The sequence below is a fragment of the Acinonyx jubatus genome, chromosome A1 (genome assembly GCF_027475565.1).
Source record: "Acinonyx jubatus isolate Ajub_Pintada_27869175 chromosome A1, VMU_Ajub_asm_v1.0, whole genome shotgun sequence".
NCBI classification, from domain to species: Eukaryota; Metazoa; Chordata; class Mammalia; order Carnivora; family Felidae; genus Acinonyx; species Acinonyx jubatus.
Window position 1 is genome coordinate 35,370,773 of NC_069380.1, and position 20,499 is coordinate 35,391,271.

The 20,499-nt window shown below is 35.1% G+C and overlaps 1 protein-coding gene across 4 annotated transcripts in view; it reads right to left on the minus strand.

Annotated features, from left to right (window-relative positions):
* Positions 1–20,499, minus strand: part of DIAPH3 (diaphanous related formin 3) — a 503,888-nt gene that overhangs the window by 179,039 nt on the left and 304,350 nt on the right. For all 4 annotated transcript variants that reach the window (XM_053216218.1, XM_053216210.1, XM_053216209.1 and 1 more), the window contains one exon: positions 16,641–16,809. In XM_053216218.1, coding sequence (XP_053072193.1) covers positions 16,641–16,809 — 169 coding nt within the window. The remainder of the gene's footprint in view (positions 1–16,640; positions 16,810–20,499) is intronic.

Below are 20,499 nucleotides of genomic sequence, written 5' to 3' on the forward strand. Positions count from 1 at the left end.
TCAATGAATGTGCACACGTGTGTTGAATTTAGAACAGTCTGGCAGAGTGTAATCCTTCCTAAGTTGTGGCTATTCTCATAAACATTATCTTTGAGTTTATAGACAAATTCCATCATCTTTATTATAAACTTCTGTGACTTGATTTTTCCACTCAACATTATATTTCTAAGATTCATTCACATTTTTATGTATAAACCGCACCTCATTTTCACTGCTTATAATATGAAGTCATCTCCCTACTGACTCACTTATCAGTGGGATTTGAATTGCTTTGGATTTTTGACTATGACAAACGAGGCAGATACATTTTTGCTCACATCTCCCTGTGCATATGTGTATGAGTTTTTTTATGGTAGATCCCATTACTTGATTCTTAAACCTTTTCAGAAACTGTTGACAGTGTCTTTAAGCAGAAGAGAACAGGACATCTTAGAACGTAACACAAACAGTAAGGATATTCTTTGTTGACGCTTTGTTTTTGTTCTAAAAGAGTGCTGGGTCCACTTATAAAATATCATTTGACAATGTGGGTTATGACCAAAATAGTTTGAAACCCACTGCTCTCTTGGGTAGAAGTGGAGTTGATAATAAGGGGAGAAGTTCATCATCAAGCTTACTAGATGGTGTCAAAGAGCTTCCACAGTGTGCCAAAAGATACAGCCACCATTAGTGCATAATCATAGCCTAGATACTAACCAAATTGTTATCATCAGTCTTCTACTTGGCAGCTTATAATGGTATCCCATCGTGCTTTTAACTTGTATTTCTATGGTTACTAATTAGTTCAAGTTGCTTCTCACATGTTTATAAAACATTTGGATTTCCTACTCTGTGAAATGCCTTTCGGATCTTTTACCCACTTTTTTGTTAGGCTGTTTATCAGTTTTTTAATTTGCAGTTCCTTAAAATATTCTGAATATGAATCTTTTGTTTTATATTTTAGATTTTAACTGTCATCATACTTCATTTACCTATGTTGTCTTTCAGTAAAGAGAAGTTGTTAAATGTAGTAAAAGGTTTTTTTTTTTTAAGAAATTGGGATGCCTGGGTGGCTCAATCTGTTAAGTGTCCAACTTCAGCTCAGGTCATGATCTCATGGTTCGTGAGTTTGTGCCCCTTATAGGGCTCTGTGCTGACAGCTCAGAGCCTGGAGCCTGCTTCAGGTTCTGTGTCTCCCTCTCTCTCTCTCTGCCCCCTCTCCCACTCACACTCTGTCTGTTTCTCTCTCTCAAATAAACATTAAAAAAAAAATTAAAAAAAAAAAAAAAGAAATCCTTCCCTACTTCAAAGACAAAGATAATCTTCTATGCTTTCTTTTTAAGCTTTAACAATGCTATTCACATTTTAGTACCTACTTTATCTGGAATCAATGTTTTTGAGTAGTATGAGGTGGGGATCCTATTTACTTTTTTCTATTGAAAATGAGTTGAACTGTAACATTTCACAACTAGCCTACCCTTTCTTTGCCCACTGATCAGCAAAGCCCATTCTTATGTATTTCAAGTGGCCATATATGTGTTGATGTTTGGGGGCTGCTTTAGTCTGTTTGGTCAATATATCCATGTCTGAATCAGTAACACTCTGTCTTATTATAGCTCATATCTGATTTTCCTTCTTTAGAATTGTCTTTACTCTTTCTGGGCCTTTACTCAGCCATCTAGTTTTCAGAGCAAACTTACTGAAGTTTTTGGAAAGGTCTATTAGGATTGTGAACAGAATTGCTCTGATTCTGCAGATTTAGATTAAATTGGGATCTTTATGATATTGACTCTTTCTGTTAACAAACATGATGGGGCTCTCCATTGACTTAGGATATATATAGTATATATCCTAACTTATTATATGACTTTGTGTGTATATATATATGTGTATAGGTATATATATACTTATATATATATAAGTGTATAGGTATATATACTTATATATATATATAAGTATAGTGTGTGTATATATATATATATAAGTGTATGTATATAAGTATATATATGTGTGTGTGAGTGTGTGTGTGTCTACACACACACACACTAGTATCCTATCAGTTCAGAATAATCATTTCATTAAATTTGGTAAAACTCATATGTAAAACTTTCTGGGCCAAGTATTTAATTTACTTGAAGATTCTAAATAAGTCATTAAATTAAAAATTAGTTATAGACTTATTCAAGCTTTGATTTTCTTTCAAAGTCAGTTTCAATTATGTTATAATTTTTCTAGAAACTTATCTGCATCATCAACCTATCCAGTCTGGCCTATAAATTTTTATAGTGTGCTTGTCTCTTTTTACTATCTTCTGTATGTATAATTATATTCCTTATTACGTCTTTAATATTTTTTCCTCATTAACCTTTTCAGAAACTTATCTAATTGTCTTTTCAAAATAATCATGGTTTAGCTTTTCAAAAATTCTCTAAGTCATTTTTTCCTTCATTCCTTTATTTTCCTATTTTTTCTAGGATTATACAATTCCTTTTTAACTTCTGAAGTCGGATGTTTAATTTTCCGTCATTCTGATTTTTTAACATAAACACTTAGAGTATAAATTTCTTTATACCACTATTTTGCTGTGTTCCATAAATTCTTCAGGTCTAATTTTACTCTAGGATTTCCTTCTTGACACATGAGTTATTTCATGTGATTTTAGAATTTGCAAAACAGAGATTTTAAAATTTCATCCTTTTAAAAATTTCATCACTAATTTCATACTATTGTAGTTAATGAACGAAGCTGCACCTTAGAAATACATCAAGATTTCACGGTCTCTAGTATGTGATTACTTTGATAAAAGTGCCACTTATGGTTGAGAGGTGTACTCTAATTGTTGAGTTGGGTTCTCTATATATTACATTGAATCAACTGTGTTAATTGAATTGTTTAAAGCTCCCATATCTTTAATGATCAATTAGAGAACTTTGTTGAAGATCCAAATATAATGCTAACTCTATCAACTTATTCTAGAAGTTATACATTTTTACATGTTTGTTTTGGTGCCATGTTATCATTCACATGAAAATTTTTGACTTATACCTTTCTGAAGAATTAAGCTTTCTATCAGCATGAATATTCCCTTGTCTTTAAGTCTATTTTATCTGTTACCACCATAGTTTCCCTCTTTCTTTTGATTAATATTGCATTTCATTACCTGTTCTGTTACTTTAAACCTTTCCATGTATTTGGGTTATAGGAGGTCTCAAACAGCACAAGGCTACATTGTGTATCCAATCTTAGTCTTTAAAATTTTTATCGTGACTTATGAAATACTTGTTTCCACCACCTTATATTATTTGTTTTATTGGTCCTCCTTTATCTATGCCACTTATGTATGTATTTATGTATGTATGTATGTATGTATGAATGTATATCTTTCTTGGTTCATTTCTCCCCCTGTGGTTTTGAAACTATGCTGGAACATCAATCCTTTTACTGGTTATCTTGGTAATTTTATCACACAAATTAATTTAACAAGGCCTAACGTTCACTGATAGTTTTATCTCCTTTCCTCTCCTTTGAACAATACAGAAAGATAAAACACCTGAACTCCAAACACCTCATTCAATTTATTTAACAACGTTGTCCAGGAGTTAAGCTCTATACCTCCCTTTTCTACAAAACAAGTTAGACATTATTTTATTGTATACGTTTTTTATATTTAGTTTAATAGTAAGTATGCCTTCTTGTCTCTCAATTCTTTCTGAAGAAAAAGAAAATGTTGCTTCTTTAAATACATCCTGTATTTAAAGAAAACTTTAAATAAAGTGTCAGAAAACTATAATCTTGGGCTGGCCAGCAATTGTAAATAGTTATATCAGACATAGCCACACCCACTCACTTACATACTGCCTATGACTGCTTTTGCACTGCTACTGAAGAACTGAGTAGTTATTAACATTTAGCTTGCATATATTTACTATATGGCCCATTAAACAGCCAATCCCTGCTTTGGAGGATCCTTCAACAGAGAGATGTTCATGAAAAATAACCCTTTCTCCTTGAAGACTTCCCCAACTTTCTCACAAGACAGCCATATTTTAAAATAGTTTGTTGTGTTGTGGTGGGATTGATCTTTGAGAGTCTCTATTATTATGTGAGAAAATTCTCAAAAGTGTATTCTTATAGAAGGCTGACCAACACATCTTTATTTCTTAAATATTTTTATATAATGTGTCGATTACGATAGACTATATATTTTTCTGGGTAACATACTTATGTGTTTTAGGATCCAAAGGTAAACAATTTAACAAGGAACAGCCATATAAAATCCTGGGTGCTCACTCAAATAAGTTTGTTGAATGGACAATCAAGAATATCATCAAAAATATAATAAATATGACTTTTCACTACTTTCAGAAATAATTTAAAAATGAGTTTATTATTACTTATTAGAAAGGCAGTGTATAGGTTAGAAGGAAATCTAAAGTCTTATTGTCTTTGTCTGAATCTCTATCTGGCACTAAATAGCTACGTAACTTGCGTCTTAGTTTCCTCTTTTGTAAAATGGGCAAAATAATACCTACTTTATAGTGATATTGTAAGAATTAAATAAAATGCCTGGCATACAGTAAAATCTATGTAAAACAGCAATTATCAATAATATTAGTAATATTACTAATTTATATTATTTCCGTTATATGTCATTAATGAAATGCCCCACTAATTATTTATTTGGGAACAAATCAAGGAAGAGCCACTTTCTAGCTTGCAATGATCATATGTGCTTCTATATATATGAGGAACTGTCAATTCTCATAGTACCTATGAGAATATAGTTTTCCATTCAGAGATGTTGGAATATGACCGTACATTGACTCGACAGGAAGTTCCTCCAAAGCATGTACCCAAAGCAGCTGGATTACTTGGCAGGGAAGTTACAGAGGTGAATTAAATATGGGAGGCAAGATATACTCTTGATCTCAGGTCTAGTTATTTACCACTAAAAATTTATTTTCATATATATATAGACACATGTTTTAATACTTCTAAATCTAATATACTTTATGAGCTTTTATTCTGAAAAAGAGAGTTTAGTTTCCTGTTTCCCGCCCCCCCCCCAAAGAACTGCTTGCATTTCAAATTAAGATAGTCTTGGTAAATTAACTTCAAAACTTGCCCAATGACACAAAATTTGCTTTCCTCAAAAGCAAAATTTAAAAAACCAACGTGTACATTGCCTCCTTCCAGCTTAATAGTCTATTATATACTGTTTCTTGAAATACTTAAAAACTTATTTTATAAGAGAAAAATTGTAACATAAGAATATAAGTGGACTTCCACAGATCCCAACTTTTTGATCATACCTCATCTCCGTTTCTAACTCTTAGCTCATTTAAATAGTTTTATCTACCCAACTCAACATTTTCAACCTATGATAATTTCTATATATTTTTGTAACTCCAAAAACTACTGGAGATTTTATTATATAAGAAAGTTGAAAAGATTATAAATGTCTTCTTATTCAGAGTTATATTTCTTTCAACATTAATGAATATTTAAACTATGCAAACCAGGGATCTCTTCAGTTTTCACTGAACTCAAAAATCTTTTCTTCCTAAGTATTTTATTTTTGTCTCAGATTCCTAACATAAGATTAGAAAACCAGATTTAAATCTGCATGCTTTCCAGAGGGATACAGGTATCAGGTACTATGAAAACACAGGCTAATTTTCTCAAAATAAACAACTACTTAAGAGTCCACCATGTTCCCACTAAATGCTTTTTTTAATAGGAGTTTACTCAATTTTAAGAAGAGGCAATGTTTAAACATACTAAATGAAGCTTTCTAGAAATTCCTGATGACTCCATTTTCAGGAAGAAATGGAAAATATTTTAACTAAGAAAACCTTAAAAATGTATTCCTGTACTATTCCTGTATTGAAACACGAAAGAAAATAATTTTTTCTTAGAATTACCAGACACAAACGTCTTTAAGAATACAAAGTATGTGATCTACTTGTTCGTTTTCCATCAAGTCTTTCTTTTCTTTCTCTTTCTTTCTTTCTTTCTTTCTTTCTTTCTTTCTTTCTTTCTTTTTCTTTCTTTCTTTTTCTTCCTTCCTTCCTTCCTTCCTTCCTTCCTTCCTTCCTTCCTTCCTTCCTTTCTTTCTTGTTCCTTATGTTTATTTTCAGAGAGAGAAAGACAGAGCATGAGCGGGGGAGGGGCAAAGAGAGAGGGAGACACAGGATTTAAAGCAGGTTCCAGGCTCTATGCTGACAGACAGACATGGGGCTCGATCCCACAAACCATGAGATCATGACCTGAGTTGAAGTCGGTCACCTAACCAACTGAGCCACCCAGGCATCCCCCCCTGTTTTTTTTCCATCAAGACTTGCCTTTGTAACTGAATACAAAAGTTCCCCCCAACATGCAAAAGATAAACAATGGATTGGAATTACCTTGTGGAAAATTATTCTTAGAAATCCCTATTTGCAGTAATTATAGGGTAGATGCTTTATAAGGGACTCTAGAATGATAGTAAAAATTAAATTCTCTGGTATTATCAAATTCAATGAAAAAATGCTCTCAATGAGAATAGGAGAGCATAATACACGGTATACGGGCACAAACAATTCATCATCTTAACATTCAATAAGGTGGTGTTATTAGTTGAACTTTTTATGACCATGAAACTTAGGAAAATGGGAAACTATGCTTTGAGAATGTCCCCAAGAATGTGCAGGTGCTGATGAATTAAACTGCTTCAGCTGCAAGTTGCTCTTTTCTGTAAAAAGCAGTCTCAGGTGAAACAACACATTACGTATTAGCCCATCAGGGATTTAACAATACTGACCCATCATCATTATGCCATGAGTTTGTTTGCAATTCTTTCAAACATTTTGTAAAATCCTCAAGTAAATGAGATATTTCAATCTATTCTGTGACTTCTTTAACAGAGAGAGAGTATGAAATATTCATAACTGTGGTTTCCCAAAGTACAACTTGATTTTCCAGTAAGTGTGTTTTCTCCCCTTGTGTTCTGAAGTGATATAGTAATTTAAATATTCTTTTTATCCCCCAAATGTGAGGCTAAATAAAGGCACAGCTAGGCACAAGATGGTAGTCATGAAGTATAGTGCTTAAAGGTAGACTTGGTGATAGGGCCTATCACCTATCACTATTGTTGTTTTGAGTTATTACTACCACCTCTTAGTTAGGAAAGCAAGGAGAACATCCAACTAAAGCCCCACAATATTCCATGTAAACCTGGTCATGTTTAAAACATAACATTAAAAGTAGCCTTAAGATGGGGGGCACCTGGGTGGCTCAGTCAGTTGGGCGTCTGACTTCGGTTCAGGTCATGATCTCGTAATTGGTGGGTTTGAGCTCTCTTTTGGGCTCTGTGCTGACAGCTCAGGACCTGGAGCCTGCTTCTGAGTCTGTGTCATCTTCTCTCTCTGCCCCTCTCCCACTCATGCTTTGTCTCTGTCTCTCTCTCTCAAAAAAAAAAAAATAAACATAAACATGGGCATTGAGGAGGGCACCTATTGGGATGAGCACTCGGTGTTGTATGGAAACCAATTTGACAATAAACCTCATATTTAAAAAATACATAAATAAGTAAATAAACAAAAAAATTAAAAATAAATAAACATTAAAGTTTAAAAAAAACAACACTGAAGTCAACAGTGTGTGCACTCTGTCTTGTTCAGAATGCAGAGGACCAATATCTGATGTACAAAGAGCATGCCATTTTGTTCATTTTTGCTTGTGGTACCCTAATTTAATGTTGTATTTTCAATTACATGGGTTAATAGACTTATTATTATGTATTATTTTTTCCCATTATCTATCAATAGTTGACCTTATCACTTTATTAGAATAATCCAGTCTTTACCTTTTGCTAATATTACTTCAGTGAACAAACTAAATATTTAAAATGTAAAAGGGAAATAAAAATTACCAGTCATTTAATCATATAGACCTGTCAGATGCACTAATAATCCCACTAAGCAATGTGTAGTAAAAATAAATCTTATCAGTAAAGAGAAAACGTAAGTCAATTAGTCTAGCTGTGTTTTTACTGTGAAAAGACTAAAAATTAAAGATTAGAAGAACCTATCATAATTATTTTCAAGGTTGCAAGTCTAAAATATTCAGCACCTGGAATAGCTCTAATTCCTTAAATAATCAGATAGTAAAGGATATGAAGAAAAACATCCTAGAGCTAAAACACTTGGGTTTTTTTCTAGGTGTGGGGCTTTATACCTCCAACTGTGATCTCAGAATAACAACGGTGCCAATGAAGACAATTTGTAAGCTGTAAACTCAACAAAACAAGCAAGGAGAGAAGATATTTCCTATAACTACCCAAGTTGACTCACCATCCAGCCAGATGACTTTTTCACATGCTTCTTTTCTCTGATAACATGATCAATGTACAGGATTTAAGAAGCACACGGGAAAAGCTTAGTGCTTTGGAATTCCTATTGGTCACCTAGTTAGTCCATACAATGGTTATCAGAAATGGCATTTACAGTTGACAAGGATAAGATTTGTATAACTTAAATGATCAGTTTTGTTCTGGCTGTCCTCCATATCAAAAATATTTGTATACTAAAAATACCCCCTCATTGGATGATTTTATTTTTGTTTGGCAAATCACTACTTCAGTCTCAGTATTCAGTAGAAGAGAGAAATTATATTTGATCAATCCATGCAGCAAGGTTAAATGAGTTACAACTGATTTTATTTTTGTTCACTACACAGTGTATTTCAATTGTATGAACGAAAAATCAACTTAAAGTCTTCAAGTAACATGAATGATGGATCTTTAAATGGATCAAACATAACTTTAACAGAATTGTGGAAATAATCTAAACACAGAGCTATTATTGAAAAATAGGTACTCCTTATTTAGTTCAAAGTGTCTATATAGAAGCATTAAAAAAAAAAGGGAGAAATCCTTAAAATATCGATTCTGTTATGAGATGGGAGAGGTGAAAATTATTTCTATTCTCTGTAGATAGCTAACTTGTTTTGGGGGTATATGTACATTATGTCATTTGATCTTCAAAATGTAACATCCTGAAGAAACACAAGCTGTTATTAACAGGAAACAGGCTCACTAAGGTTAAGTAACTTGGCCACAGTCTTATCACCCTGGGTGTTCTGATGCCAGAGCTTTCACTGTCAGCCATTGCTGTCTTCCCCAAAATAAGACAACTGGCAAAATACCACTGTTAAAAACAAGCACAAAGGGTGAATTCATAAGTAAGTTAAGATTTGAAGAAAACAGAGTGACTCCTTTCTCAATGATTGCCATTACACAATTCGGATGGGAGGTATATACGTAGGAAAGAAAATTTAGGGGAGGAATCGACAGGACTTCAGGGACAAGAAAAGAACAAATGCAAAGTTTGGCACATATACTCAAAACTGGAACACAGAAAAGAAAGGAAGACCTAACGGAGGCCACCCCACCTTTTGTGTGTGTAATAGTAATCCCTTTTAAGGCAAGGATTGCTTTTCCTCGCCCTCAAAATCCTAACCCAAGTGGGGTGCCCCAGATATGCAGGGTCTTAGAAACTATTAATAAAGAAGGATGTCCAGTAATCTTTTCCAGTACTTTAAAATCCCTACAGGAGGGGCGCCTGGGTGGCTCAGTCGGTTAAGCGTCTGACTTCAGCTCAGGTCATGATCTCACGGTTCGTGAGTTCAAGCCCCGCGTCGGGCTCTGTGCTGACAGCTCAACCTGGAGCCTGTTTCAGATTCTGTGTCTCCCCCTCTCTCTCTGACCCTCCCCTGTTCATGAGCTGTCTATGTCTCAAAAATAAATAAACGTTAAAAAAAAAATTTAAAAAAATAAAATCCCTACAGGAAATGTTTATGTGCTCAGAAAAAGAGCTACAAGAACCAAAAAATGTGACTTCTTTAAGTGTAGTCACTCCAATTCTGTGTTGGAATATATGAAATTGTAAATTCAGAGGCTCATCATAGCAGTTACATATGTATAATTAAAACAGAAAATTGACAGAGACCCATAAATACAGAGAACAAACTGGTGGCTGTCAGAGGGGAGAAGGCTGGGAGGATGGGCAAAATGGGTGAAGGGGAGTGAGAGATCCAGGCTTCCAGTTATGGAATGAACAAGTCATGGAGATGAAAGATATACCATAGAGAATATAGTCAATGATGTTGTGTCATGGCAGACGGTATCTACACTCGCAATGTGCACAGCATAATATACAGAGGTGCTGAATCACTATGTTGTGCACGTGAAACTAATGACACAATGTGTATCAACTATACTTCAAATAAATAAACAGAAAAATGACATATTCTTAATAATTATAATTTGGTATGAAAATTGTTTTCAAACATGTTATCTAAAAGGGAACAAGTAACAAAGGAGAGCAAAGAGGGGGGAGCATTCAGAAGTATTTCTGTAAGATGAGGTTGTTAAGCAAAATAAACAAGGTGTCAGATGAAATTTGCTTAAGGAGTTAAGAGTGTTGTTGCACTGTGCTAATAATTCTGGTTAAAGAAAGAGAAAAGCAAAAGAACTTTCAATGAGGAGAAAGGAAAGCCTCACCAAGATAAGAAAAATTTTAAAGAAGAGACCATGTATTTCAGGGATGAGTAAAGGCGCTTTGAGCAGAATTCTCTAATATAAATATGAATGGGAAGTGGGGCTAGGACATGCATTATGCTTCAAGGCCACAGGGACCAATGACACACATGAAAATTAGGTTTATACTCAAAGGACCAACATGAACATTCTACAGCTGTTAGGTAAGAAAAAGGGGAATGGAGTGTCCCAGTAAAAGCCGACAAAAATTCCATAATGGGCTCAATTCATCCCATAGAAGCATGCACCTCTATGAGTAATGGGCACATTGGTAGTTGCATCTAACAGTGAGTCCAAAATCAATCACAAGTGGAAGATGATGATTATCGTTCTACAACACTACACACCTGAAGGCATGAACTTCACTTGGTGAAGCTTGATGCCTGGTAGGACAGTGATTTGCTTAGCCTACAGTGCAGGGTCAAACATTTCCACCTAGTACCTCCAATTTGAACTTTATGGTTCCCATGACTCCTACAGGAAAGACTATCTTGCCAGCTCTCCACTCCATACCTTAACCTTCACGCCAGCCTTGTGGTACATTAATAATCCTCTAATTTTAAAAGAAAACATTTTATGCTTTGAAACGGAACAAGACCAGTAAACATTCTCCTATCATGAATGCATTGACGTAAACAAGAAGTTATTCTATTAAGGGGTGAGAAAATAAAAAAATGTCTTGTGCTGATTTACACTTGTAAGTTACCAAAAATGCCCTTAAAAATCACATTTTAACAATTCTTCCAAACTCTCTAAGCAATATATTGGATATATGCTGGAAATATATTAAAAAGTAGAGGCTTTGGAATCAGGGAGGCTTCCATTCAAATCTTAGCCCCTACCAGTTCGGAAGCATACTGAAATTCCCTACCCCACAGTTACTACACGGGTGACATTCTGTATCTCACAAGAATGCTGGGAAGACTAAGTCAGATGACACGCGTACAGCATCTAGCAGAGAGTCTAGCAAGAAGCAGGCACTCAATCAGGGGCAGTTGTTGTTGGATTTGTCTTGTTGAAGATAGTAATAAAAATAAAGCTTGGGGTACTTGGGTGGCTCAGATGGTTAAGCGTCCTGACTCTTGATTTTGGCTCAGGTCATGATCTCATGGTTCATGGAATTGAGTCCCGCATCAGGCTCTGTGCTGACAATGTGGAGCCTGCTTGGGATTCTCTCTCTCTGCCCCTCTCCTGCTCACTCTCTCTCTCAAAATAAATAAATAAAATTTAAAAAATAAAGATATATAAAATTACAATATGTAAGCTTACTCCCTATTTCTTGGAAATTGATTACTAGTCCTAAATAGAAACCATTTACCTATAGTAGATTGTTAAAACAAAAACAAATTAATTTCTAGTTGAGGATCTCCAACTAGAAAAGAGGAGAGTTCAACTGGTGTCACAATGAGCAGTTACCCCACAGAGGAAGCTCCATGATCTTAGAACTTTTTCCCCTTGGTCTACATGGCTTGAAGCAGTAGTCTGGAACAGATTTTCCTTCTTTAGCTATTGTATTAGGGCTCTCAGGGTGGGAAAAAAACAAGAACCAAAACAGTTGTATCTAAACCAATTACTGATGAGATCCTGGTAACACTGATAAGAAATGACATGAGTTGGTAAAAGGTATAGTAATCGGCTCTGAATAAAAATGAGCCGGCCTTTAATTGCTTAAGAGTAACTTCTGGGGCAATCCTAAAATACGAACATTTTGGGATAAACTACTCATAAACTAAATTACTATTAAAAATAAAAGTGATCACGTTTTTTTTTTTATTTTGGGGAGGGGTTAGTTTTCACATTAGTCCTAACAGTTCTTTTAAATGTAATTTAAACTATATTAATAGGAATTAGTATAGTTTAGCCATATATGGCATAGGCTGGTGCAAGACTCCCTGGGTTAGCCCCTCAGCTCCGTCAATTGCTGGCTATGTCAACAATGGGCAAGTCACAATCTCTCTAAACCTCAGTTTCCCCATCTGTAAAATGGGAATAGTAACAGTATGCCTACCACACCTGGTTATTGTTAGGGTTAAATGAGTAAGTGGAGAACTTGGCACTTGACTGGCACTATATGTATTAGCTACTAAAGCCTGGCACCCATTGTAGATGAGAACATCTATCCCTCAACAAATTTGGCTATTTGTTACACGCCATGAATTACATTAGAGAAACAAACATATGCAAGATAGACATAGATTTTATAAGATGAAGCGAAGTCTGAGCAGAGATCAGAAGGGTGAGTATAGTAATTTAGCCAGGCAAAGTATGGACAGACTGCTCCAGGCATAGGGAACCATATATAAGTAGGACGGTCTAAACTTGAGAGAAAACATTCCATGGAAAACTGTCATAGTGAGGGAGGGGGACAGCTATGGAATGAAGACAGTGGTTCCAACTCCTTGCATATAATACAAAACAGAACTTCACTTTAATGGTAAAATTTGCTCATTCACGACCAGGAGTATTCCTAAATACCAGTGGATGAAGTCACAATATAAACGTATCTTACCAGTATTTTCTTAAAAAGAAAATCTAGCTATATATTTTTTGCCTATTGTATAAATAGACCTTTCCAGAACAGACCTTCAACCCATTAAAGTTCCACATCTGTTGTTAATATTTTCACACTGATTCAGTGAAGTTAGTAGGATTTTCAAAGTTGAATGGTGAGGAATTAAATAGCAATGTAAGGGATCAGGGATTTGAGAAAATAAAACATTTGTCAAAAATTTTTGCCAATATTGATATGTGATCTTTTAAAATATGCACTGTCTAAAATTCAAGCAGTATAACTATATTTACCAGAAAGAAAGGAAGAAAGAATAAAATTTGTGTGCCAAATTGTATCACCTTAGTAGAGCCACTTTGCTTCTATAGTCTCCTTTATGTTTACTTTTACCCTAAAGATTATTTCCTCTCCAAATTACTCATTTAAATGAAATATATTTTTTATATTTAGCTCTAAGGAGGTTAGTTTAGGACAGTGTGCATATGTATATATGACAACAATTACTTCTAGGACCCATGTGAACTCTGAAATACACACAAAGTACAGCTGTCACTCTATTACCCTCCTTTTTTTGGACCCTTCTCCAATCAAACACTTCCTCACCCTTCCACCATTAGTAACACTAATGCCAAGTTATCCCCACAACACCCAAAGCCCTCTAATCCTACTAGATCTTAGGAAGATTTTGAATTAGACTTGATTCAAATGTCAATCTGAATGCTTAAAAACAGTATGGCCTAGATTTCATTTTTTAAACCCTTTCAGTGCCAGTGTTATTTGTAAAATGGAACACAAGCTATAAACAAGGGAGGGAGCACCACACAGCATTTAATTACACAGGCTCTTGGAGGAAGCCTGCAGGAGTACAAATTCTAGTTCCACCATTTTATAGCTAAAACACATTGAGCCAGATATGTTCCATCTCTGTACCTCGGTTTCTTCATTTGCCTCAGAGAGAAGGTAACAGTGAAAGGTGGAGAATTATTATGAAGACTGACTGAGATAATATACATAAGGCATCTGGAAGAATGTCTGGTTCATGGAATACTCAATATATGATGGGTATTATTACTTCGTATATCTATTTTATACCTTTATAACATAATTGTGTCAGGAGTCCCCAAGACCACCCTCACATTTGATCATTTGTTGGAAGGACTTAGAACTCAGAAAAGCTATTGTACTCATGGTTACAGTTTATTACAGTGAAAGGACACAGATTAAAATCACCATAGGCTTCTCCCAGAGGAGTTCCATTATGACATATGAAGTATTGCCTACTAGGAAAGCTCTCTCATTCCTTGATGTCAAGAGTTTTTATTGGAAAAAAACATGTATGCCTGGACCTTCCACATGGACCACCTTAGCTGCTCAGCCTCTAGCGTCCTATAGAGGACAAACCAAACAGTATAGCCCAGGGCTTCATGGGAACAAAAACAGGTACTCACTGCAAATCACATTTCTAGAAAAAACCATCTAGTTTGGTCCAAGGCCCCAAGCAGACAAATATCCCTATGAGACAGGGTATTCCAAGACCTAACGGGTTATCTCCCAGGAACCAGTGTAGGACTGGTTCCAGGTTTGAAACACCTCAAGCCTACTGAGTTAACCCTTCACTGCATACGAATTTATTAAACGACTATCATGTGCAAGGAACTGTGATAAATACTTAGTATATATTAGCTAGCTTAATAAACACTTTTATGAGAAAGGAATTAATATTTCCATTTACAGATATGGAAACTGAAACTCAGGAAGGTTATATCAGTTCATGGTCATATAACTAGTGTGGAATCCAAACCCAGCTCTCCCAGACTGCAGAGCCTTTGCGACTTACATTAAGGCATAAAATATTTTAAAGTTAAAATACCATATTGTACAATTTATCACATATATAGGCACACAATAAATATATTTGTCAATCAAATCCAGTTCTTCTACTTGTGATAGTGAAAAACTAAAGAATCATTTTGAATTTGTGGAAGGAACAAACTAAAGCTATGAGCAAATGTATATGTACCATAGACTAGTGTTCCTTTGAAATACTGAAGCTTTAAATGTCCATCAACTGATGAATGGATAAAGAAACTGTGGTTTATATACACAATGGAATACTACTTGGCAATGAGAAAGAATGAAATATGGTCTTTTGTAGCAATGTGCATAGAACTGGAGAGCGTAATACTAAGTGAAATAAGTAATACAGAGAAAGACAGATACCATATGTTTTCACTTTCATGTGGATCCTGAGAAACTTAACAGAAGACCATGGGGGAGGGGAAGGGGAAAAAAAAAAAAAAAAAGAGAGGGAGAGAGCCAAACCATAAGAGACTCTTAAAAACTGAGAACTGAGTGTCGATGGGGGGTGGGATGGAGGGAGGGCAGGCAATGGGTACTGAGGAGGGCACCTGTTGGGATGAGCACTGGGTGTTGTATGGAAACCAATTTGAGAATAAACTTCATATTAAAAAAAATAAATACTGAGGTTTTAAAGAAAAATTTTTTAATGTTTGTTTATTTTTGAGAGAGAAAGACAGAGCCTGAGCAGGGGAGGGGCAGAGAGAGAGGGAGACACAGAATATGAAGCAGGCTCCAGGCTCTGAGTTCTCAGCATAGGGCCCGATGCAGGGCTCAAACTCACGAACCATGAGATCAGGACCTGAGCCAAAGTCACACGTTTAACCAACTGAGCCACCCAGGTGCTCCTGAAATACTGAGTTTTTATTAAAAGACTATCTCATCTTAACAAAGTCCAATAAATTCAGCAATAAAGTTTTCCTTAGAGTAAAAAGAACAACTTCTTTAAGCTTAAGCATTTTCTTTTTTCCTTACCCTTCGAAACTTTTTAATCCCCACAAACATTTGCTGAAATAGAGAAATGACTTACCCATCTATTAAGAATAACATAATTTTTTGTTGCAGAATTGTATCACCATTTTCCCCAGGGAGGCAACAATGCTTTCTCACTTTAATATGTGTGTGGTTTTTTTCCTCATCTAATCAGCTAATACTTTTCAAAAGATCTTTTTAATGCCTAAATGAAAGGATTCCACATCAAAGACCTGACCTCCCTATTAAAGTATCTAAAGGAAACCCTAGGAATCTAAAATCCATTCAAAGGCAAATCACAGGTAGCTTATTGTACAATGCATTAAGAAAAGAAAAGGAAAATAAGAAGCTTCATAAGAGCTTCACGGAATTTGGTAAAATTATACCACAAAATACAAACTGATCTCAAGTATAAAGAAACAAATTCATAGCCAAAAACGTATTACAAAAGTGCTCTGTAATCAGCCAGGAGGGGAGTCTTTATGAGAAACTTCAGAATTTGTCATATTTTCAATCAAAATTTCTGATTACAGCTTAACGTTGGGAAGGCCAAAAAGAGAACAAACCACATATTTTTCAATAGATTTAAAATCTGAAATTTTTAAAGCTAACTTTCAACATGGGGAAAGGTAGGTTTTATTACCAACAGCAATACTGGAATAAAGTAACGAAATGAAAGTAAAAACTGATGAGATGTATAGACACAAATACTATCTTAAAAAAAAATTAAACATTTTAACATACCATGAATGTGGTTCTGAAGTTATTCAAGTCATTAAAAAAGTCTTCCACAGACACCTTCTTCACATCAATGGCGTAGTATCCCATCACACTCTGGTATAACGTTTCCATGTTTTCGTGTAACTTTAAAAGTTTCCCGTATTGTTCTTTTGCACTGATAACAAAGCTGTATCTTAGAGTTAAGGGATTCTGAAATTTACAAAGTAATGTTTTAGGAAAAAAAAAATATCCTGTGAATCCAATGTTTGAATTATTAGTCACTATTACACATCTCCAAAATGCCAAAATTACCTCTAACAGGTCATTGTTCTCAAAACTCAATCTATCCTGTACGACAGTAAAATCTTAACACCAATCTCTAACTCTGGCCAAATTATCAGAAAAGTTAAATATTTATTTTTTTTATATTTCTTTTTGACAATTGAGTCCATGGAAATTATTCTTCCAGTGTATGTATGTACGTTATTCACATCATTCAATATGATTTAAATTATAGCTCAGTGTCTGATATTGAGTAATTTCAATGATATTGAAATCAACCACATGGGTGCTGAACACAGCAGTTAAACTGGATGCCCGATGTCAATTTCCAGCTCCCGCACTTGGTGGTTGCCTGTGGGCACATGCCTTAATCTCTCTGGGCTAGGACTTCCTTATCTGTAAAATGGGAATAAGAATATCATCCATTTCACAGGGCTGCTGTGAGGATTAAACACGTTAATAATTCAAAATTCTTAGAAAAATGAATAGCATTTTGTAGTACATGTAAATCCCTTTTATTTTTATTGCATTTTGGGTTATATATGTGGTTCTAAAGTCCATCAAAAAATAAATTAAGAGTTACATTAAAAACTTCAAATATTAGGGGCGCCTGGGTGGCTCGGTCGGTTGAGCGTCCGACTTCGGCTCAGGTCATGATCTCACGGTCCGTGGGTTCGAGCCCCGCGTTGGGCTCTGTGTTGACAGCTCAGAGCCTGGAGCCTGTTTCAGATTCTGTGTCTCCCTCTCTCTGTGACCCTCCCCCGTTCATGCTCTGTCTCTCTCTGTCTCAAAAATAAATAAACGTTAAAAAAATTAAAAAAAAAAACTTCAAATATTACAGAACTTCATGTTTTAAATTCTCCTTTGGAAAACTGGGAAGTGATTTATTTTATGCATTGCATCATCTAAAATTATGATCTGGCACATACACATACAGAAATATTCTCTTCTCATTTATGACAACACAGTTCAAAACACACTGATTTTCAGAAGACTAACAGTGTAAATGTTGCAGTGGCATTAGAAAACATTTTCTAAACAAACCATAGAATTTCCTTTGTGGTTTGACAAATTGCTAATGCAATTAGCAATTAGATATACCATACTTCATTCTGAAAAGATGACTCTGTTAGAGCATCATTCATAATCGTCTATGGCTCCTTTAAACTGGGACATTTAAAGAAATGGAATATACAGAATTAAGCTTATCCAAGCCATTTTATTGTCTCTAATGCAAAAAAATAAAGATGTTAGTATATTTTTAAATTTTTAAATATTTGCTTAGTTATCTGTTTTTGGGGGGAGAGGCAGAGAGAGGGAGAGAAAAAAATCCCAACCAGGCTCTGCACTGTCTTCACAGAGCCTGATGCAGGGCTTGATCCCACAAAGTGTGGGATCATGAGCTGAGCCGAAATCAAGAGTCGGACACTCAACCAACTGAGCCACCCAGGCGCCCCAGTATACATATATTTTTTTAAAGTCAGTAATAAGAATAACTAGATTCGTGCCAAGAAAAGAAAACCAAAAAAGGAATTTTTATAGCCAAAAAAAAAAAAAAAAAAGATTTTCCACAATTTTGAAAGATAACGGTTCCTCTGGTCAGAGTATTCCCCAATGGAAGATAAAATAAGGAAACTGATCTCGACCTTTCATTTTGAGAAAGGAAGACTGAGAAAGAAAGAGGCAGCATTGCTGTTAGATGGGTGGTGAAATCCAGGGGGGCATGGAAATTTTCTAATAATTAGAGCCCAACCTCCCCAAAAAAAGGCATTCCAGTCCATCACGGCTCACTTGTCCATGTCTGGGGTCAGACCACAGATTACTTACTGCCCTTCTATGCTGGTTATTTCTCCCTCTCTGCACCCCCCAGACTATGCCCTGCTTACTTTTATATTTAGCATTTTAGGGGAAAAAAAGAGTATACTAAATATAGGAGTCTGGATTCTAATGGAAGGGTTGATACTTTTTTTAAATAACCTTAAGAAAATCTATAGACCTTTCTGTAGTCCAGTTTATATTCATCTGAGTAGCAAAATGCCTCCTTATATTTTCTAGAATCTGGATCATAATAGCAGCAGTGGCTGATGAATTTATATGTAGTATCATTTTTTAATGCTTGCATAAACAAAAGATTTTCTGTAATTACTCAAATCACAAAATCACAGGAAATTATAATACAGTCACACTTGACAGATTTCCATACACTTTGTCTTATGAAATATCCATATTCATGAAATATTATAAAGCAAATGTATGTAAATTAAAAAATCACGTTTGAAACACATTCAGAAACTAATATTAAATGGACCGTATGGTGATTCATTTGTAATGTGAAATAATCAGTCCTTCATTTATATAGTAAGGTCAGAAATCAACATTGGTTTATCTATTCAATCTATAAACTTTCACCTAAAATTATTTATGTCCCAGAGACAGACTATCTCCATATGGATTATTAATACATCCTTAACTCTTGTCTAAAAGAGAAATTGTTTTCTGCCTTTGCTCGCCCAAACCTATCATTCAAAGGTTCCTTCAATTATTCCTCTTCCACAAAGCCTTATTTTCTAATCTCTACAGTAAGAAGTTCGTTCCACTGAACACATAGCATTTGCAATCCATTGTACTCAGCTGGAACGGAGGGGAGTTTTCCCTTCTAGACCAATTCCTTGATAGCACTTTGCTCTTGCCACATTTCTAGAGGATGGCCACCTTGGACTGTCAGCCCCTTCTGTGGATGCTGTGTTCCACCTTCTCAGTACTTGTCTGCCACTACATTCGTGTCAATTACTCATCTCCCCCTAGTGAGTCATCAAATTTCCATCAGTGGGAAGGTAACAGCCTTTCTCAAAAGTGTGATGAAAGCCACAGAACTTCTATTCAAAAAAGTCCATCTTTATGCATTCACACACATACAATTTGGATGTAATGCTAAGAGTTAACAGAGTCCCTGAAAAGTAGTTTTGCTGGACAACATGTTAAGTAGGCTACTTTAGTGGGCGTTTCTAATTGCATGGTCCTAAAGCTACTCCTTGTCTTTCCCCTCACTGACTGCATAGTAAGGCTTTGTGTTTTAATAAGAGGCACTTCACAAATATGAGTAATTTTATCCTGACACCTGCGAATACTCCCTTTCTCAAGAATCAGTTTGGTAAACAGGTTAAAACAAAGCTGTAAGTATTACCCAGTAACACTTTTTAAGATTTTCAAGTAGTAATCACAAGTTCATGAAACATCAGAAATGATATTAATACTATATTCTTAATAAAAGTACTACAATTCTATGGAAACATAAAAAAGATGTGATGGGAAAGAAAACCAAGAGTCAAAACCATGGAAATGACATGGTCTTGTTCTGACAGCTAGAGAGCTTTATAAGTTAATTTTCTTATCATTGTTATCTAGAAAACAATTTGCTCCCAAGGGAAATGCAATGGAGCTTTGAATAACTGGAATAACCCACGAGAATGGTAAAATTGTGATTGAACAGAAACAATTTTGGAAATAGTCAAATTAATTCTCACTTTAAAATGACTGTCTGATAGGATAGAATAAATGATGACATTGATGAGGCACTCTACATCCCTAATGAAGGGCTAGT